General features: G+C 48.0%; 1 protein-coding gene across 1 annotated transcript; it reads left to right on the top strand.

Moving 5' to 3' along the window:
* The first annotated feature begins 731 nt into the window (after positions 1 to 731).
* LOC140903671 (interleukin-1 receptor antagonist protein-like) lies at positions 732 to 22,328 on the top strand. The gene is made up of 7 exons (XM_073325331.1): positions 732 to 810; positions 11,142 to 11,196; positions 12,102 to 12,138; positions 13,983 to 14,148; positions 14,994 to 15,173; positions 20,832 to 20,983; positions 22,119 to 22,328. The coding sequence occupies exons 2-7, from the start codon at positions 11,150 to 11,152 to the stop codon at positions 22,326 to 22,328; spliced, it is 792 nt and encodes a 263-aa protein (XP_073181432.1). The 5' UTR covers positions 732 to 810; positions 11,142 to 11,149.
* Positions 22,329 to 22,653: the final 325 nt, after the last annotated feature.

Below are 22,653 nucleotides of genomic sequence, written 5' to 3'. Positions count from 1 at the left end.
AACACCTCCTGGGGGTGATGTTCTGTCCCATCTAGTGGCACTGAGACCACTTAGAGAGAGAGTTAAATGAGTCTGTTCTACAGCCTTAACTAACCGCCAGTTGGCTTCTACCTCATGCGCTAAGTTTCAGAGGTCCCCGGTTCGATCCTGCCCACCGAGGTCTGTCGGTGTTACAACGGCATCGCCTTTGTGTGTGGAGCAATGTCTCCCCCTAGTGGCTGCTCGCAGCAAATTAGCGATAAAAGCTTGTGACTTACCAACTGCTAGGGGACTTTGCCTTTAGCTCAGGCAGCAAGGGAGCTCATGCCTTTGGAGCTGAAGGTTGCAGATTCAGTCCCAGCCTACGTGTGCTTCAGCTGCAATTCATAATATATGGTCCCTGGCACACGTAAAACTTGCAAAGGTCAGACAACGAGTTCATTCTCGTAACATGCTGTCTTTTGTCTTGAAGTGATGTCTGCATCTGCAGCTGTTGTAGGAAGGGTGAATAAACCCATCACAGTGTTTCCGGTCATGAAAGCAACAGCTTTATTGTTTGGGCTATTAAAGCAGGCCATGAGCTGCAGAGAAATCAGTCCCAGCTTTACCCTCCTGCAGCCAAACCAAGGGGACAATCAGAGTCACAATCAAGGCCAGAAAGGGACCCATTCTGATCTCCCAGTCTGACCACCTCCAGAGCCCAGGTCAGAGAACCTTCCCCAGTGACTCCTGCATCCAAAACTCCTGCTTGGGCTACAGTGTAGCTTTCAGGAAGATGTCCAACTTTGTCTTTAATACTCTACAGTGATGAATATAGCACCACATCCCTAGGTAAGCTGTTCCACTGGTTAATTACCCCTCACTGTTAAACATTTGTTCTTTATTTCTAGCCTGAATTTGTCTATCGATTAGAGAGACAAGGGGTGGGAGGTAATATCTTTTATTGGACAACTTCTGTTGGTGAAAGAGACAAGCTTTCGAGCTACACAGAGCTCTTCTTCAGGGCTGGGAAGGCACTCAGAGTGTCGCAGCTACATACAAGATGGAACAGATTGTTTAGCATAAGGAGCGAATTCGTAGTGTAAGAGACCATTCGAGGTGAAGTGGGTAGTTAACAACCCTAAAGTCATAGGACAAAAAAAGGGGGGTTAATGGGTTACAGAGTGTTGTAATAAGCCAGAAATCCAGTGTCTTTATTAATAGTGTCTAGCAAGGTTATCAGAGTAGCAGCCGTGTTAGTCTGTATTCGCAAAAAGAAAAGGAGTACTTGTGGCACCTTAGAGACTAACCAATTTATTTGAGCATAAGCTTTCGTGAGCTACAGCTCACTTCATCGGATGCATTCAGTGGAAAATACAGTGAGGAGATTTATATACATAGAGAACATGAAACAATGGGTGTTACCATACGCACTGTAACCAGAGTGATCACTTAAGGTGAGCTATTACCAGCAGGAGAGTGGGGGGCGGGGAACCTTTTGTAGTGATGATCAAGATGGGCCATTTCCAGCAGTTGACAAGAACATCTGAGGAACAGTGGCCGGGGGGGGGGGGGGGGGAATAAACATGGGGAAATATGGAGGATGAGGACTGAGAGGTCAGATATGGAGTCATCATTTTGTGAAGAGCATTCTCCCATGGATGATCTGGTGTTTTTGTCTTTTATCATTTTCCTGTGTGAGTTCATTTGAGAGCAGAGCGACTGGCTGGCTGGTTTCACCCACAAAGCTTGTTGGTGTGGTATTTAGTGCATGGGATGAGGTAAGCCACATATTGTGATTGGCATGTGTAGGACCCACAGATCTTGAGTGGTGTGTTGTGGGGGGTGTTGATCATCGTAGCAGTGGAGAGATGCCTACAGCTTTTGCAGCTGTTCTAGCATGGTCTGGTACTGCTTTGAGTTGGTGGATCCTGGTGTGTGGGGAGCTTGCTTCTAATGATAAGCTTGATGAGGTTGGGGATTGTCTGAAGGCTACGGAGGGGGTTCAGGGAAGATCTCTTTCAGGATGTGGTCCCCATTGAGTATCTATTTGGATTGAGTATCTATTGAGTATCTATTGAATATCTATATGGATTGTAATAGTTTAGTGATACCCCATATGGGTCCTGTGTGGGGTGGTAGGTGATAATTAGGCGTTTGCGGCCAGATGGATTTTTTCCCTCAGGATATATGGGTGGCCCATTCCATGATGCGACCTACTTCTCTGGTGGAGTGTCCTGGTTTGCTGAGGGCAGCTTTAACCATGTTAAAAGGTGTTTGAGCGCTTCACAGCAATTAATATCTTTATCCTCACAACTCCCCGTGCAGCGGTGCAGTGCTATTCTCTCCCCTTTACAGATGAGGAACTAAGGTACAGAGATACTTAGGCCCAGATCCTCAAAATCCTGAAATCAATGGGTGCTGGTCTTCTAAATACCTTGCAGGGTCTGGATCTAAAGGCATGTCTACACTACAATCTTAAATTGACCTAGGTTAGGTCAACTTACAGCCACTGCAGTAATTGATGTAGTGGCTGATGTCCAAACTACCCTCCTTCTGTCGGTGGTGCATGTCCTCACCAAGAGGACTTACACTGACTGAAGGAGGAGCTCTCAGCTCTGCACAGCTCCCCCCAGGAGCTCACCTGCCCCCTGGGGCTTCTCACCTCCCTGCTCACAGCCAGGAGCTGGCGGGGGGAGATGCCCAGGGCTTCTCACCTTCGGTGGGTAGAGCCATACCTGGAGTCTGGTTGGCTGCCATGCTTCCAATAGGGAATGGGGAGCCAGGACCCTGGGGGGCAGCACAGCCCCCAGTAGGGACTGGGGAGCTTGGGCAGCAGCCCAAGTTGGGAGCATGGGGAGCAGCCCAGCTACAAGCGGAGACCCAGCAGCAGCCAACTGGGTAGCCAGGAGCAGGGCTTTCTTGTCAGTTTCACGGCTTCAACAGAGGGCCCTATGTTCCTTGCCCATCAGTTCCCTGAGGGAGTCAAAGTCTGCTTTTCTGAAGTCCAGGGTCCGTATTCTACTGCTCTTTTCTTCCTTTTGTCAGGATCCTGAACTCGACCATCTCATGGTCACTGCTGCCCAGGTTGCCACCCACGTCTACTTCCCCTTCCAATTCTTCCCCGTTTGTAAGCAGCAGGTCAAGAGGCGAACGGCCCCCCTGGTTGGTTCCTCCAGTAGTTGCACCCAGAAGTTGTCCCCAACACTCTCCAAAAACGTCCTGGATTGTCTGTGCACTGCTGCATTGCAATCCCAGCAGATGTCAGTCCCCCAGCAGATGAAAGTGATGGAAGTCCCCCAGGAGAACCAGGGCCTGTGTTGTGGAAACTTCAGTCAATTGTCTGAAGAAACCCTCATCTACCTCCTCCTCCTGGTCTGGTGGTCTATAGCAGATGCCCACCACAACATCGCCCTTGTTACCTCAGCCTTTGTAACTCACCTTTGTAACCTCAGCCTTTGTAACTCACCTTTGTAACCTCAGGTCTATAGCAGACGCCCACCACAACATCACCTTTGTTACCTCAGCCTTTGTTTCATAGATTCATAGATTCATAGATATTTAGGCCAGAAGGGACCATTATGATCATCTAGTCTGACCTCCTGCACAACGCAGGCCACAGAATTTCACCCACCACTCCTAAAAAAGACCTCACACCTATATCTCTGCTATTGAAGTCCTCAAATTGTAGTTTGAAGACCTCAAGGAGCAGAGAATCCTCCAGCAAGTGACCCGTGCCCCATGCTACAGAGGAAGGCGAAAAACCTCCAGGGCCTTCCAATCTGCCCTGGAGGAAAATTCCTTCCCGACCCCAAATATGGCGATCAGCTAAACCCTGAGCATATGGGCAAGATTCATCAGCCAGATACTACAGAAAATTCTTTCCCGGGTAACTTGGATCTTACCCCATCTAAAAACCCATCACAGGCCATTGGGCCTATTTACCATGAATATTTAATTACCAAAACCATGTTATCCAATCATACCATCTCCTCCATAAACTTATCGAGTTTAATCTTAAAGCAAGATAGATCTTTTGCCCCCACTACTTCCCTCGGAAGGCTATTCCAAAACTTCACTCCTCTGATGGTTAGAAACCTTCGTCTAATTTCTAATCTAAATTTCCTAGTGGCCAGTTTATATCCATTTGTTACTCACCTTTGTAACCTCAGGAGGTCATCTAGTCCAACCCCCTGCTCACAGCAGGACCAATCCCCAACTAAATCATCCAGCTTCTCTGCCCAAGGCCTGAACTTGGAGGGCAGTCAAACATTGCGGCTAAGCACCAGCCTGTCCCACATTCCCGCGCTCCCTCCAGCCACTGCCAGCCCAGTGCATTGTGGGAGAACATGCAAAGCATTGTGGGATCAGACAGGTTTTTTCCGACTGCGGCACAAGAGATCTGGTGTTGGCTGCAGATCGAGCTTGGGGAAAGATTTTCCTAAAGCACTCAGCGCTGGGCAGCACCAGTCGATAGCAGGGCTCTGCAGGGGTTCACTGCATGGGATTGTACAGACCTACAGGAGTGTTTGTAGAGTTGTGCCTATGAAAAGTGTAGGAGACCATCCGGGCTTGCAAGGAGGGTAGATGTAGGGCTGATTGCTTGTAAACCAAATGCAAATATTGGACTGAGCATAGCTTGTCATTCAGGCTGGCATTTCAATAGACCGGGGTGGACAAATTTACTGATGCTCCAAGCCACATACGATAATCTGCAGAAGTTCGAGAGCTGGGTGAGTCTGCCAGGACTCGGGCCTTCTGCCCTGCAGCGGGGTGGTGGGGCTCGGGGCTGAAACCCTGCAGCAGGCACCTGCTGGGGCTTGGGACTTCAGCAAGAGTGGGGCTGAAGCCCCAAATCCCAGCAGGTGCCCCCCACAGGGCTGAAGCCCCTAGCCCCACCACGCCGCTGGAGGGCAGAAGCCCTGAACACACACCTCCCAATTCTGGTAGGCGGAGGATGGGGGGAGGTTCTGCAAGCCACGCTTTACCTGTAAAGGAATCATAGAATCATAGAATCATAGAATATCAGGGTTGGAAGGGACCCCAGAAGGTCATCTAGTCCAACCCCCTGCTCAAAGCAGGACCAATTCCCAGTTAAATCATCCCAGCCAGGGCTTTGTCAAGCCTGACCTTAAAAACCTCTAAGGAAGGAGATTCTACCACCTCCCTAGGTAACGCATTCCAGTGTTTCACCACCCTCTTAGTGAAAAAGTTTTTCCTAATATCCAATCTAAACCTCCCCCACTGCAACTTGAGACCATTACTCCTCGTTCTGTCATCTGCTACCATTGAGAACAGTCTAGAGCCATCCTCTTTGGAACCCCCTTTCAGGTAGTTGAAAGCAGCTATCAAATCCCCCCTCATTCTTCTCTTCTGCAGGCTAAACAATCCCAGCTCCCTCAGCCTCTCCTCATAAGTCATGTGTTCCAGTCCCCTAATCATTTTTGTTGCCCTTCGCTGGACTCTCTCCAATTTATCCACATCCTTCTTGAAGTGTGGGGCCCAAAACTGGACACAGTACTCCAGATGAGGCCTCACCAATGTCGAATAGAGGGGAACGATCACGTCCCTCGATCTGCTGGCAATGCCCCTACTTATACATCCCAAAATGCCATTGGCCTTCTTGGCAACAAGGGCACACTGCTGACTCATATCCAGCTTCTCGTCCACTGTCACCCCTAGGTCCTTTTCCGCAGAACTGCTGCCTAGCCATTCGGTCCCTAGTCTGTAGCTGTGCATTGGGTTCTTCCGTCCTAAGTGCAGGACCCTGCACTTATCCTTATTGAACCTCATCAGATTCCTTTTGGCCCAATCTTCCAATTGGTCTAGGTCCTTCTGTATCCTATCCCTCCCCTCCAGCGTATCTACCACTCCTCCCAGTTTAGTATCATCTGCAAATTTGCTGAGAGTGCAATCCACACCATCCTCCAGATCATTTATGAAGATATTGAATAAAACCAGCCCCAGGACCGACCCTTGGGGCACTCCACTTGATACCGGCTGCCAACTAGACATGGAGCCATTGATCACTACCCGTTGAGCCCGACAATCTAGCCAGCTTTCTACCCACCTTATAGTGCATTCATCCAGCCCATACTTCCTAACCCTTCCGCATGTGGCTCGCGAGCCGTGCTTTGGCCACCCCTGCAATAGACTCTCTTGCTAAAGCACAAATGAAAAGCAAAATTTGGGCTTAAAAAAAGCTTCATGCCCAGTAACTGGCACTACACTATTGGAATTTTTAATCAGTGCCCTGAAATGCTAACCAGCCATTCCCAAAGACAGCGCACTGTACGTCTCTTTATGCACACACGCCCTTGCTTTGACTGCTGATCAGTACGCTCTGATCTTTCCTTGTGTGCAGTAAAACTAGCCAGCTGATCACCTCTCTGGAGCAACCTCCCCTTGTCCTAGATAAATGTGTCGAGGCCAGACTAAACTTCCCCCCACCCTGCAGTGTAACAGGGCTGGGATGAGGATTCTGGGCAGAGCAGAGCGGCAGTGTCTCAAAGCCAAGGAGGAAGCACTGAACCATCATGCATGAGGCCATATGCCCCAAGTGATCCCTTCAGCTCTCAGGGGATCCACATGTCCCATTGTTCAAACTTTTTCCCAAGCACAGCCCAGTTCAAACTGTCCATCCCTCTTCGTTCCCCGTTGCTCTGGTGGTTTAAAGGAACAGTTTGCTGTGTCTACACGCAGATGTTTCCCAAGTTTATCTCAGGCCTTACCTTAGGTTTAACTACACTGGGCTGGGACGCAGGAGACCTGGGTTCTATTTCCAACTCTGCCACTGCCCTGCTGGGTGGCCGTGGGCAAGTTACTTTCCCGCTCCCTGCCTCATTTTCTCCATCTATATAAAGGGGATAGTTCTACTGACCCACTTTTGCAAAATGCTTTGAGATCTATGGCTGAAAAGTGCAACAAAAGAGCGTGGTATTATTATTATTACTATTATTTATAATTTATTACACAAGAAAGCGGATCTGATTTAAATAATTTGGGGAGTGGGGGGGTTCTTTTCAGATTAAGCTGAATGGAAATAAGCCACTCCTACTCATATGCAAACTTGCACTGTTTTAAACCACACCCTTAATCAAAATCGTGCAAATTGGTAATTAGACATTAGAGGCGTATGCCCTCACCATAGCTATAAATATTTTCATTGAGCAAAATCATGGGTTCTGCAGAGACATGCTACACCCCGGGGAAATTCTGGCCCCCACGACTCTTTACTTTGCCTGCCACAGGGAAATCAGGGAAGCCCAATGAGAGTTGATGCAGACACAGTCTGTGACATGTTGAAGCATCCGGGTTTGCTTCACCTTCCTGTTTTTGCATATTGTTCCTCCTATGATGAAATATGCAAATGTACTTGGCAAAGGGAAACACTGTGGAATCTGCCTGGAGGCTGAGCTGCAATGAGGAAATAAACAGCCCATGCTGTTTCCTTACTGTGTGATGAAGGATAAAGAAGGACTGAATGGATTTTATTTCTGCCTGCCTTTTTACTTTTTATCTTCAAAATTGTGATCTCGACCATATTTTTGTTGCATAGATTCAAACGCCAGAAAGAGCCATTACAGCTAGTCTGACCTGGCCTCACTTTTTCTTAGAAGGTTCCATGTAGTAGCTTCGTGACTTAGCTTCATGACGCCACAAAAATAAAGACGTGAACCTGACTCACTGAGAAATGAGGCTGGTTTACTGACTCTTCATCACCCTGCGGGGAGTTCGTTTGTTTGGCCTCAGAGGGGAAACACAGGATTCCTCTTTAAAAAGGGGAACAAAGAGGACCTGGAAAATTATAGACTGGTCAGCCCAACTTCAATGATACTGAAACAAATCATTTAACAGTCAATTTGTAAGTACCTAGAGGATAACAGGGCTATAAGGAATAGTCAGCAGGAACAAATCATGTCTTTCTTTGACAGCATTACTGGCCTAGTGGCTGAGGGGAAGCAATCGATGTGATATGTTTTGATTTTTATAAGGCTTTTGTCACAGTCCCACAAGACATTCTCATAAGCAAACTAGGGAAATGGGGTATAGATGAAATCACTATAAGGTGGGTGCAGAACTGTTTGAACGACTGCACTTGAAGAGTAGTTATCAAAGGTTCACTGTCAAACTGGGAGGCCATCTCTAGTTGGTCCCTGCAGGGGTCAGTCCTGCATCTGGTACAATTCAATATTGTCATTAATGACTTGGACAATGGAGTGGAGAGTATGTGCAGATGACACCAAGCTGGGAGGGGTTGCAAGCACTTTGGAGGACAGGTTTAAAATTCAAAGTGACTTTGTCAAATTGGAGCATTGGTCTGAATTCAGCAAGATGAAATTCAATAATGACAAGTGCAAAGTACTACTTTTAGGAAAGAAATCAAAAGCACAACAGCAAGGGGAATAACTGGCTACTGCTGCAAAGGCTCTGGGGCTTATAGTGGATCACAAATTGAATATGAGTCAACACTGTGATGCAATTGTGAAAAAAGCTACTACGATTCTGGGGTGTATGAATAGGAGAGTTGTATGTAAGAAACAGGAGGTAAATGCCCCCCTTTATTTGGCATTGGTGAAGCCTTCGCATGAGTACTATGTCCGGTTTTGGGTGCTTTAGGAAAGATGAGAATAAATTGGAGAGGGTCCAGAGGAGAGCAACAGAAATGATCAAAGGTTTAGAAAGCCTGACCTGTGAGGAAAGGTTAAAAACACTGGGCCTGTTTAGCCTTGAGAAAAGAAGATTGAGGTGGGACCTGATAAAAATCTTCAGACATGTTCAGGGCTGTTATAGAGAAGGCAGCGATCAATTGTTCTCCATGTGTACTGAAGGCAGGACAAGATGTAACGGGCTTAATCTGCAGCGAGGAAGATTTAGGTTAAATATTAAGAGAAGCTTTCTAACTATATAGATAGCTAAGCTCTGGACCAGGCTTCCAAGGGAGGTTGTGGAATCCCCATCTTTGGAGGCTTTTAAGAACAGGTTGGATGAACACCTGTCAGATCCCTGCGGCCCCGCACCACTTCCTGCAGATCCCATTGGCTGGGAACAGCAAACTGCGGCCACTGGGAGCTGCGGGCGGCCATGCCTGCGGACGGTCAATGTAAACAGTCTCGCGGCCCGCCAGCGGATTACCCTGGTGGGCCGCATGGGGCCTGCGGTCTGCAGGTTGCCCACCATTGGCCCAGACCATTTCAGCGCCCCCTTGTGGCCTTTCCTCTGAATCATAGATTCATAGATACTAAGGTCAGAAGGAACCATTATGATCATCTAGTCTGACCTCCTGCACAATGCAGGCCACAGAATTTCACCCACCCACTCCTGCGAAAAACCTCTCACCTATGTCTGAGCTATTGAAGTCCTCAAATCATGGTTTAAAGACTTCAAGGAGCAGAGAATCCTCCTGCAAGTGACCCGTGCCCCATGCTACAGAGGAAGTCGAAAAACCTCCAGGGCCTCTTCCAATCTTATGTGGCTGCATAGGGCACCAGAAAATTTGGAGCACTTCTGGGTCTTAGTGTCCACCCTTCCGCCTCTTCCTATCCCTGTTCTGACCCTTCCTGCAGGCTCCCACCACAGCTGACTGCTGCAGCCTGGTGAGTCTCCCTCTGGATGGGATGTAGTACTTAAAAGTGAAAAGCCTGCCAGACCTATTAGCACAATATTGAAGTTGTTAAAGAGCCATTCAAGTGGTAATGAAGCCATTTAACAGGCATTTGACAACCCCCAGGTATATACTCTCAGTTTCTGAATTTACTGACAAAAACAGTTGTGCATTACACAGAACACATCACAGGACACTGTCAGTATCAGGTCGAGTAACAGAGAACACCAACCAGGGAAATAACCCACTTCCTTCCCTGATGAAGGGAGGGACGCACCCCACCCGTGTACTTATTCTCTAAACCAGTACTGACTTGGACACTTAATACATTCCATGGGTGGCGTAGCTGAGCCCACCTATCCACTGACGCTTTAAAAACTCCCACACCCCAATCTGGATCTATGCTGGTTATGTGATATGTATGTACCTCGTAAACCTTGTAACCGATACTTGCAGTTCCCCCATAACCCAAGCCCAACCCCAGATGTACAGTACCTTCCCTCTTAACTTGTGTAAATTTGATTTTAAACATTAACTTTCATAAAAATTTTGAATCTGTTTTTACTCAGAACATGTTAGCCTACAGGACCTTAGTTTAAAATTTGGTTTAAAAATATTTCATTAGTGTGTTGCTGAAGATTATAAAATCACAACTCTAAAAAATCCTTGCATAGATTTTTAGATGCACAATCTGAGTATTCATCTTTAGCCTTAAATGCTAGGATCTTCAGACATACAGTTTTTAAAATAAATCCTTCAAAAGACCACCCTTATCTACAATAAACATGTGAACCCGGGCTGCCGTCAGGCATAGGGGCACCAGTTTAATAACACTGCATAGGGCCCCATAAATCCTAAGGGTGGCCCTGGGTTCACCCTGGTGGAATAGACTGGGAGATCCATCCCCATCTGGATTATGCAATCTGAGAGAATGCATCAGAGACTGAGCCCTGGGAATTTCCCAGTTTTAGAGACACTATAAAGCTGGATGACGTACTCCAAAGAAATCATTCAGAACTACAGGGAGCAGAAGACACCCTGAATTGCACGAAGAAGTTGTGCAGACACAGGTATTGTCATCGCTTTTCTCTGCCGTGGTGCCCTTCAGCTGGGGCGTCTGTGCATCAGACAGCGGCCTCTTCCTTTCTTCTCCCTTGGTTGTCTGTGTGGTGCAGTCTTTTGAGGCAGTTTCCCACAGAAAAGTTAAAACAGAGAACAGCCTGATTTCTAGTTATAGCAATGTTACTTAGTGTTGCCTGGCTGGTAGCTCCCAGTGGGAGGGATAGCTCAGTGGTTTGAGCATTGGCCTGCTAAACCCAGGTTTGTGAGTTCAGTCCTTGAGGGGGACATTTAGGGATCTGGGGCAGAAATTGAGGATAGCTCTTGCTTTGAGGATGGGGTTGGACTAGATGATCTCCTGAGGTCCCTCCCAACCCTGATTTTCTATGAATCAGAAGCCAATCAACTAGAGGAGGCTTTCCTGCAGGGCTGGCTCCCAAATAGCATGAGGAGGGCTAGATGGCACTTGTTCAGATGAATATTATACCTGGAGCTGAATCTAATGTTTTTCCTCTTCCAGAAGCAGCAATGGCCAGAGTACCTGACCCACTCACTGAGCTGATAGGATGTGATAGGTAATTACCAGTTCCTACTCATTCAGAAACTGGAGGTTCAGGTCTGCCCTGTCGTTGTTGGGCTGCCTTTGGAGATGAGTTTATGGACCAGATTCTTAGTTCAGTTTAAGGTGAGGCTGGAGTAATTCCACGGGCTTCATTGGTGCCACTCTGGATTTACACTGGTGCAGTTGTGATTAGGATCTGGCATTGCATCCATGAGCAGATGTTGTGCACAGAGGCTGTAAACAGCCTTCCCCCAGGGAAGGGATAGGAATGAAGGTGACCCATTGCCTTTGATGGGAACAGTGTTGCTGAGTGCACCATTAGATGAGCACATCAATTAGCCACTGTAGCAGTCAAGAGTCAAATCCCACTTGGGTGATGTGGGTGGAGCGCCAATGAAGTCAGGGAGTGGCACCCAATTAATTGGGGTAATTTGGTTTCATGAGTCCAACAAGGAAACACCACCAATTTGAGCCTTTTGGTTAAGGTTAAATTGCCTGTCCTTAATATGCTTGGGCATGATGAGTGATTGAAGGCCCTACAGCTACAGACTGGGAAGAACCAAGCTCTTCCCATCACGCCTACAAGAAGCCCACCTTCTCAGGGCACTCTGCCATCTTTGTATCTTTCTTGTCTGGACAGGTAGCTGTCTCCATTTGGTCTTGTCCAGAAATGAGCTCCCTGTCAGTGCTTAATGATGACTCCATTCAAATGTCCCGAACGTTTGGATGATAAAAAGAACAGTTACTTATATCACAGTCACTGTGGTTCTTCTTTGAGCCCTACTATGTGTGGATCCCATTTGATCCACATGGATAAAGCCTTGAAGAAGAAACCATCTTTTTTTATTACCAATTTCACCAAGGCTAGCACAGATCATGCTGAGCTATCTTTGATTTGTCTGTTTTTTCCCCCCATAGTTACCACCATGAAGTTGACTGTCCCTGCCGGATGAAGGTAAAGAGCCAAGTTTAATTTTGAGATGATTGTAAGATTCGCTATCCTGGGTGATTTCTGATTTAGCTTCAGGGAAGGGCCTGTGTGTTCCGATGTGTGTGTATAGCACCCACATGACGACTCTCAAGGAGGGCTTCTGGGTGCTACCACAATAAATAGCAATGTTCTCTCTTTGGCGTGAGTGGTAGCCAATATTTGGGGGCATGCAGGGCTGTTTCTGTTAAGATGAGCAATGGATGACACAAGTCAGGGATATTCTTTGGTGTAATTTGGGATATTTTCAAAGAATGGACCCGAAGTCCTGTTTCCCTGAACATCACAGAAACAAAAAGAAGCAGGCAGCTTCCTTGCTCAGAAATTCCCAAGTCTGCCCCTCCAATGAGCTCTGTGCCCAAGAAGATCTGCTCTCTGCTTCTTCTCAGAGTCACACTTATGACTGCTTCTCCAGGCTTTCTGCCTTGAAGGGTGTAGTGAAGTGGTCACCAAGGGGTTCGCTGGGTTAGTCAGAGCACAGTCACACTCCACCCATTACTTACTTCCTGTTTACTTATTGGATGTGCTTCTTGTGCACTGAGCAGTCCCTTTTTTACAAAAGAAAGGGCTTGTCTACACTTGAAAGTTAATTCAGATTAAGGTAGGGCGTGAATTTAAAGCACAATAACTATTCCTGATTAACTCCATGTGAGAACACTCTTATTCCAGAATGAGTGCCTTGTTCCAGTTTAGCTTAATCCACTTTCAGGAATAGCTAGCCTGGATTAGACAAACCCTACACACAGGCTGCAAAACCAGTATCCTAGCCCTTGTGTTTGCAATCAGGGAATTCCCTCAACTCTCACAGTTTTTCTCAGGCCTTTCATGTGCCTTGGGCAGTCTCCACTGTTTGTAGCTGTCTCTGCTACATGAAGGGTCTTATTTGCTCCTTCCAGTCTATGAGTGATTGGTACAGCCCTGGGAGTTCATGAGATTTAATGGGATTGTCTTTGGGCTAGACTTACAAGGTGACAGCCATTAGCACCTTTCACACTAACAGTAACGAAAGAGCCACGTGGACAGAAACAAACAGTTCCGGGACTAGATCAGAATCCAGAGCAACAGAGCATGATGTGCAGATTCCCACCCTCCCAGGAACCAGAACCAGGGCCCAATCTGAAGGAGCAGCCCACTTATCCTGCAAAGAGGTCCCCAGACCGATGCTACACTGGTGCCTAATGTGGAAGGTTTAGGAGCAGTAAAGGGGTGTTAGGAAGACTCGGGGCTGGACTTGAGGCTCTGTGCTCAGAAACACTCTGGAGCAGCAGCAAATGGGGCAGTTCTCTGGACTGTGTGATACAGAAGCTCAGACTAGAGGCTTACAATGGTACCTTCTGGTCTTGGATTCTATGAAAGGGTTAACTGGGGTAGCCAGGTTTCAGAGTAACAGCCGTGTTAGTCTGTATTCGCAAAAAGAAAAGGAGGACTTGTGGCACCTTAGAGACTAACCAATTTATTTGAGCATAAGCTTTCATGAGCTACAGCTTTGCAGTGATCACAGTCATCCTGGTCCCTGGTGGCAGAGGTTAAGGTGCTCTGCTGGCCCATCTCTGGAACAGTCTCAGCCCTGCAGGCTGTTGTGGATGAAGGTCGGTTGTCCCTGTGGACAAGGAAGGCTCCAAATAGTGGATTAGACTGGGAGGCTTGGGGGCATATCTAGATCAAACTTAGTTGAAGCTCACATAGGCAGCGGAATGAGAGCATGCACGAGAGAAGTGAGGGGATGTATCTTGTTTTCTGGCTGTTGAAATCACTGCTTCGTTGCCCCACAAAGCTCCTTCTATGACTCCAGTCCTTGTCCCTTCCCCAAGAATCGCTCTCTGTCGGAGTTGGGCAGCCATTGGAAGGCCATTGACCAAGTTGACTCGGTGGCCTTCAGGTGGGCTGCAGAGGTGCCTCAAGAGGAGACAAGAAGGAGGATGAACCGGCTTGCCAGATCATTCACAGACATTGACTTCATGAGGATGCTGGTGGAAGGTACAGATATAGACAGCTTCCTTTTCTGCACGCTGTTTGAGTAGAGATAATCTGTGCGTTCCCAGGCCTCAGGGAATTTTAGATCTAAGATCAGACTCCACTGCTTTCCAGAAGCAGACCTTTCCAGAAGAAACTGAATGACATGAAAAATTAAAAGGAATTAATTTAGTCAGTGCAGTCTACAGGCTTAATGATGTTTAGCAGCACAGAGTTTTCCTGTGTGTGGGAAAACCTACATAGGATGACCTATAATCTACATTAAGGGTACAAAAAAGAATGAAAGCCTCGGTGAGAGAGCACAGAGTGTGTGTCTCTTCTGACTATCTGCATTGAACTGAGCGCACAATGGATGCTGTCTCTGCAGGTGGAAAAGTGAAAGCAAAGGTACACCAGTTTCTTAGCCAAATATGCCACGCAAAGGAGATGCACTGTCTTTACTAACCAGTGCATCTATTCCAGGGTCTGGGGGACATGTCCCAGTGAGAGATTTCAAACTGTGTAAGACCCTACAGAAAGATAAGAGGGGCCAGGCCTGTTAGTGACTGAATTGTGGGGAATTCTGCAGCTCTTGTGCTATGGGTAACCCGGGGAGGGGAAGGGAGGAGGGGGAGGGCCTGATTCTCTCCTCAAACCTATTTTACACTGATGCAAACTCCATGGACTTCAGTCAAGCTGCTCCTAGATTCCCAACGGGCTAAGTGGGATGAGAATTAGGCCTCTCAAGTTTGAAACCTGGGGCCCCTGCAGCAGATACAAGTGCCTCTTGCCAGGTGTAAATTCTGAATCTGGCAGTTGCTGTGTGTGTGACTCTGTGATCTTGGTCGTCATGCACTCCACGTTTTCAGATCCCGTGTCCTTCAGCAACAACTCCTTCACACATGCAGAGACCTTCATCTACAAATACACCCGCTCCAAGCTGTACGCAGTCCAAGATGAGGAACACAAGAGTTTTGTCTTGCGGCGTCACGGCAGCCAGGCCCAGCTGATGGCAGTGCATTTACAAGGCCCCAATATCAGCAAAGCAGGTAAATTACAAAATATTTCTTTCCTCTGGCCCCACCCCCAGTTTATCTCCTCTTGCTCAGTTACCTACTGATATAGGTGTGAGGTTCTGGGGATCACCCAGACCAGCGAGGGAGTCAGTCACCGCCTGCCTGGGTAATTTTGAGACCCTTAATGCTGGGCTGCTATGAGTGAGAGCTCTGACACCAGTAGTTGGCCTTCAAGCACAAGGACTCACCCTCACTTCTACCAGCCTAGTTACTCCTTGCAGGGTGACCTCAGCTACCCCTTCTGGTCCCAATTCTCCCCAGATCCATCTCCCTGAGTTCTTAATTACAGACACTTGGACTTTTCCACTCTGGTTCATCAACCCCGAGGGCATGAAACTCTCCCCCGATTATCAGTTCACTCTGGGACACCTACACTCTGCACAGTTTGGACACCAGAGACCTGCCTGGATTAGAAATAAACAAACAGCTTATTGAATAGAAAAATCATAGCTTCCGAGATTGAATAGTGCAGAAAAGTAAACGCTGACAAGTTACACAGGAAACAAATGTAAAGATGCAATCTCAGGCTTTACACGTCTACATTGGCTAAATTCCCTTTTCTAATCCAAGTTACCATGTGCCCTCTGTCCTAGAAAGGATCCAGTGTTTCCTGGACAGCACCCCACTGCAATGTTAGTCCTCCCTTTCTGGATAAAAAACCCCAAAACCAGGCCTGTTTCTAAACAGGGCATGTCTACACTACAATCTTAAGTCGCCCTCTGTAACCGTCAGTCATGGAGGCCGATATCCTTGTAAAGTGGCAGCATAGACAAGCGTAGACAAGGCCTGAGATTTTCTTTTTGGCTTCGACGGCTTTCCATTGACTTTAATGGCCCACCATTGTGTCTTCCTAGCTGGACAATGGATGGGTCCTTGAAGTTGGTTTTGTGTAAACAGCTAGCCTGGGGAGGCGCCCGGCCCTGCTTTATTGCTTCACTGCCTGTGGCAAGGGGATGCTGCAGCTGCACCACAGTTACAGTGTTCTACACATGCGTCATTCGCAGCCGTAACCTGGCTACAGATCTCTTAACTACCAGCAAGTTCGGAACATTACAGGCTTTCATAAAAGATCTTGCTTGACATATATTTACACACTATATCATTGCACACAACCAGTTGATTCAATCGCTTATTCTTTGGGCTTCATCCCTCTTGTTCTCCCCTCAGGGTGTGTGATGGGGTGTACACACCCCACGCTGGACCAGAAGGGGTTAAAGGGTAATACTGGGCCCGGAGCGTGGGCCGACTGGAGAGGAAACATACAAGGGAGCAACCCAGCTCAGAAGAGGGAGGCTGGGGAGGAAGATGGACCTACTCTGAGGGTGCCAAAGAAGCCACCCTGTGAGAAAGATGGCTGCGCGCTGAGCCCATTGGGGCTGAAGCTTTAATTGTCTTTCCTTTTCTTTTGCAATCCTATATTGGACTTGGAGGTGTGGGGGCGATGGATGGTAGGAAGTGACCCAGGCAGGCAGCTCCGAGGGCAATCCAGAGTTCCAGACACTGTTGTCTCTCATGGGGCCCTGGGTCAGTGCCCAGGGGAGTGGGCTCCCTTGCCAACTGCATTTGGTGCTGGAGGTGCATAAATCTAATTTCTACCCCTGCCAAGTAAGGGGAGGGTGAGGACATTGAAAACCCTGAGGTGAAGCCACATCCACGGTAAGGAACTGGACTGAAAGCCCTTCCTGCTGGAAGGTGTGAGACTGGAAACTGGGTGCATTACCCACTAGGCCACCTGGTCTTCTGGGGACTCTGTTACATCTGGTGGAGAATTCAGGCACACTAGTGTCCCAGGCCTGATGGTAGGCCAGAGAAAGAGGGGAAGTAAAACCAAAAACCAGAGATGGATTTGGAGAAACTGCTGAAGTGAGTCCTCCTCAACCAGCAGCAGCAGCAGGTGGCCCAGCAGCGGGAGGAACAGCTGATTAAGGAAATGGCAGAAGCACAGCAGCCGCTCGTCCGGCAGATGGCGACGCTCCTACAGCCATGGAGGGGGGCTGCTGATCTAGTACCACCCATCCCGGTAAAGCTGACAACAACGGGTCCTGTAGACAACCTAGAGGCATTTCTTGTCACATTCGAGAGAGTTGCCATCACGGCCCAATGCCTCAAGGGAAACTGGGCCAGCCTGTTGGCCTACTACTTGACAGCGTGCTGGGCCAGGCAGCGTACTGGCTACACTCATCCGAAATACCTGAACATCTCCCCTGAAACCTACCTGCAGCAGTTCTACCGCCAGAAATTCCCAGCCAAAGCCTGACCCCGGACAGTCACCCACAATCTGAAGGATCTTGGCTGGCATTGGCTCCAGCCCAAGGGATGCCTAGGGGTCCAGGTAGGAGAGAAGATCGTCATGGAGCCGTTCACTCAAGTTCTCCTCCGGGGCGGGGGGTGGGCGGAGTGAGTGGGTGTTAAGACATTGACTGGAAACCTTGGCAGAGGCAGAGGCTTTGGTGGAGAGTTACCTGATGTCCCAAGTCAGCCCTGAGTGCCCCCGGCCCTCATGTACCCCCCACATCATGCTGAGGGTACCTAGAGGAACTTGGACACCCAACCCTAGTAGAGGGGGTCCAGAGGCCAAGTGAGGAACCCAGAAGCCTGCCCTCAGCCAGCCAGGAGGGATCCAGGTGCAACCGAGTGGCCATATTCAAAGGGAATATCAACAGTGGATCCGACTTCTCCCACGGGTGGCCATTCTGTATGTGGACAGGAAGGCCATTTCAGAAAGGAGTCCATTCATGGACTGTAATTATGGTCAGGCCTGGGCAGCTTATAACAGGGCTCAGAAGAGAGGCCCAAGGAAAATGTTAGTTCCCATGCAAATGGATGCAGTATCAGTACAAGGACTGATGGACTCTGACTGTCGCCAGACTTTAGTCGGGGGACAGCTGGTGATGCCGAATGGTAAATCTGGAGTTATGATCTACCTCCAGTGCATCCATGGAAACATACACCCTACCTGACGAGAGAAGTATGACTGACTGTGCAGAACGGTGCAGGTAGGAATGGCCAAAGACCTGGCCTACGTGGTCATACGCTGGCTCAGTTGGTAGTTTTTTTGAAGAAGTCACATCCATCCTCTTTGAACTGCCCTTCTTACCACTGACCCCCACCCTCCACTTGGTAAGGCAACTCTCATCTTTTCATGTGCTGTATATTTATACCTGCCTACTGTATTTTCCACTCCATGCATCTGATGAAGTGGGTTTTAGCTCATGAAAACTTATGCCCAAATAAATTTGTTAGTCTCTAAGTGCCACAAGGACTTCCGTTGTTTTTTCAACGTGTAGCGGAGCACATCCATAGAAAGTGCCAAGCCAGAGCAGGAAGGCCCAGGAAGGCAGGAGATGGCCACGGTGGCTGAGAAGGGGCCTTGAGAGGAGAAGGCTCCAAGGGAAGACAAAGACCCAGGAGAGTGATCATCCTTGTGGGGAACGACCATTCTCTTGAACCCAGCTGGAGTAGTAGGGGCTCGCTGCCACCTCTCCACCTTGACCTGCTGTCTAGTGAGGTAAACTTTGTGGAAGAAGAAAGGAATGAACCAACCCTGTGTAGGGTTTATGAGCAGCTCGCCTGCCCAGCTGACAAAGTATTAGACTCTCAGCAGTTGAAACAGTGGCCCCATTTCAAACTGGTAGAGGAGGAGACCTATCAGGAATTGAAAGATCCCAAGGTGGAGGAGGTAAGAATGCGCTCTGAGGGCCAAGGAAGTTTCAAAGAGGGGTGCTTCAACTGGCCATGCAGCACCATGTGGGGGGTCATTAGGACAAGAGAAGACTCTTAACAGAGTGACCACCAAGTTCTCCTGGCTGGGCGTCCATCCAGAAGCGTGGGACTATTATGCATCATTCCCTGAGTGCCAGTGGATGGGCCAGAAAAAGGTTCCCCCCAGTAACACTACTCATTGTAGGGGTACCCTCTAATCTGGGGGGCCCATTAGAGAAGTCTGCAGTGGGGCACAAATATATCCTTGTAATCTTCGACTGTGCCACCAGCTACCCTGAGGCCATTCCCATCCGGTCAGCAATGGTGGCTGTCGATGCTAATGAACTCACAGAAGTATTTGCCCAAGTGAGGCTCCCCAGAGAAATACTAAGAGAGCAAGGGACGAACTTCACCTCCCAGTTGATGAAGGAGCAATGCATGGTGTGCCGGGTCTCAAAGTCGGGCCTGGGAGGCCCAGACAGCTGCTGCATCCTGGCCTCCACCCAGAGTCCACTGAAACCATGTGGGCCCAGGAGTTACTAGGGCTATAGCCTCAGCCAAGATTCCACCCATGGGAGCCCTGATTGGAGGCTCTCCTGGCTCCACCGTTTGGTCCAACCATGCTAAGCCAGAAGGAAGCACAGGAAGCTTGTCTGAGAAACAAGGTGGTTTCCTGTTGTGGCTGCATTGGACCCTGCTTGTGCCTGTCTCCTGCACTGCTCCTGGTTCCTACCTTTGCTCCTGCCGTATGTCGACCTACCTATGTAGTATAGACCAGGCCTTAGGTTGACCTAATTATGTCAGTGTGTACACTACAGCCTTGCTCCAGCCGATGTAAGTGCCCTACTACACCGACATAAGAAGTCCACCTCCACGAGAGGCGTAGGGCTTATGTCGGTGATGTTAGGGTGACACAGTGTCTGTGTAGACACTGTGTTCCAAGCCGTGAAATTGACAAGAAAGCCCTGCTCCCCAGCCAGGCTGCTGCACACTCGATCCTCACCTCTCCTCCAGTTCCTGCCCTCACACCTCGCCACCAATCCTCAGTGACCAGTCCTGGCTCTGGCCTCTGACTTCTGACCCTTGACTCTGACATTTGATATCTGATCCTGGCTCTGACCCTCAGCTTCGATTTCTAGTTCTGACTCAGGCTTGACCCCCTGGTTCTGATAACTGGCAGTTGACTCTGGTGCCCTTGGCTTTATTCCCCAGTCTGTATGGCTGCTCCGCCCATCGAATCTGACTCCTGCTCTGACTACTAGACCAGACTGCCTACATCCCAGTCCATAACAACCTGGTGCTCAGTCACCTCCTGGTTGCTGCGGAGCTGTGGTCTGATCAGCTTCTACCTGAGCAGCAGTCTCCTGTGGGAAAGTAAGGTCTGGCTGGACAAGGGTTATTCACAGCCCTGATTCACCTTCAGAGTAGGTCCATCCTACGTACTGAATGAGGTAAGGCTCCTGTGGAAAAAATAGTAGGTGATCAGGTAATTAAATACGATCATAATGGATATGGGCACAGGGGCCGAATTCAGATTGCAACAGGCATTCTGGCATTTCCTACCTTTGGAGTGCTTGACTTTGCAACCTCTAATGTTCTTTTAATGTCATTTTCTGCACGTGATTATTATTAAGATCTGATTTTCCAACCCCTGTTTCTTCAGAGTATTTTGTCTTCAGGCACAGTCCCACTGAAGTGGATGGCGTTACTCAGATGAGTAAAAGTGCACAACTGAACCTCTGATGTGCAGTTATTTTTAAAAGTGCTATCAGTGTCACCGATAAAGTGATATGGCAGCTATTGTGCATGGATTTCAGGTTCGTCACTCACTATTTATAAGTGATGGTGCTTCCCAGATCTTCACAGGCAGACGGGCTGCTTTTTTTATTGTAATTGAGTCTGGATTTCCTCTTGCTTTTCTCTTCCCAGTGAAATTAAACCTGGATTTATATCGCTCACCGCACATCTCCCCAAAGCGCATCAGTCCTGTTGCTATGAACATTGTGGAAAGTAACACTGTGGAAAACAATCTGTATCTGTGCTGTGTGAAGGCTGAAGGCAGCCCTGTGCTGCAGCTGGAGGTGAGTGGGATTAGCAGATCTTTAGCATCATCACAAACTCCACAGTGACTGAAATTCAATCCACATCTCCAGTTTTTATTGATACCTTTACATGGGACTCACTGGTTTCCCCAGATACTGTTTATGATTACTATTATCATTTATTGCTATTACAGTAGCACCTTGATTCTTCATTTGAGATCAGAGCCCTGTTGTGGTAGGCACTGTGCAGTAACGTAATAAGAAGGTTCCTTCCTCAAAGATTTTATCATCTAAATACAGAAGACAAAGAGTGGAAGGAGAAGCAGAGATAAGAAGTGACTTTCAAAGGAACCCAGGTCTCCTGAATCCCAGTCCATCGCACCACACTAATTCATTAGATCATGTTGTCTCTTGTGCCCTTGGGGTATGTCTATACTGCAGCTGGCAGTGAGTCTCCTTGTGTGGGTAGACAGACTTGCCCAAGCGGGGTTTGAGCTAGTCTGCTAAAAAGGGGAGCTTGGGCCTCCAAGCCCAGCCGACCCCCTGGTTCTGAGCCCAGGGGGCTAGCCCGAGTCTCTGCCGGAGCTGCCATGTCCACATGGTTATTTTTAAAGTCGTAGTTTGAGCAGAGCTAGTGCAAGCCTGTCTACAGTACTGGTGGGCTTGCTCCCAGCTGCCGTGAAAAACGTATCATTAGTGATCAAGGTTTACAACTGCAGCCATGCTTTTGCAGCTTCTGTGTAGTTCTGTGTAGTCTACCTTTGGGACTGATCCTTCTTACATTGAAATCCCATTTAATAGGAGCAGGAATAGGTTCCTTGTTTGGTGGACAGTCTTTCTCAGGTGTATGAAACTCCTGTGATGTCAGGGTCAGAGTTTCCTGTCTATGTGTACCAGGTTTTTTCATTACAATCAGAGGGCCAGCATTTCACACCCACTTTGCACTGGTGTAAATGACAGCCCAAAGTGGAAGGCAGGGGAGAGTCAAGCCCAGTGTTTCCTTGGACCAAATTCTGCTCAGGGATACCCACATCATAGTTGCATAGGCACAAGTGAGAGCAGACGCTAGCTCTGTGTCCTAATTAGAAGCCCCTTCTCATATTCATCCCATTGCAGGATGAAAGCCTTGGAAAGAGCACCCCTGTTTCTAACTGGCCTCTGTTATTTCTCATAGAAGGTGAAGGGGCCTATGAAGGAGATCAGGACCGGGGATCAGGAGCGTTTCCTCTTTTTCAAGACCAGTTCTGGTTCCACTTCCAGCTTTGAGTCAGCTGCCCATCCAGGATGGTTCCTCAGCACCTCAAAACTGAACGACAAACCTGTCAGGATGGTGAATCAAACCGGAGAGCGGGACATCACTGACTTGTATCTGGTTGAAATCTAATCCCCAGCCAGCAGTTACTGGTTTAGAACTGAATGCTTGTATGTACTATGTACAGTAGGAGCATAACTATTTATGGGATCTCAGCAATTCCATATTAATTCAGTTTTATTAATTAATTTATTCATTAAAATTAATTAATTTAATTGTTGGTTTAAAATTAATTAAATTGAATTGTACTATGTATGTATCTTGTGAACCTTGTAACTGATACTTGTAATCTCTCATAACTCAAGCCTGACCCCAGATGTAAAGTACCTTCCTTCTTAACTTGTATAAATTTGATTTTAAATATTAGCATTAATTCCATATTAATTCAGTTTTATTT

This window comes from Lepidochelys kempii, chromosome 26 (genome assembly GCF_965140265.1).
Source record: "Lepidochelys kempii isolate rLepKem1 chromosome 26, rLepKem1.hap2, whole genome shotgun sequence".
Classification (NCBI taxonomy): domain Eukaryota; kingdom Metazoa; phylum Chordata; order Testudines; family Cheloniidae; genus Lepidochelys; species Lepidochelys kempii.
This window is presented reverse-complemented; position numbering and strand designations above follow the sequence as displayed.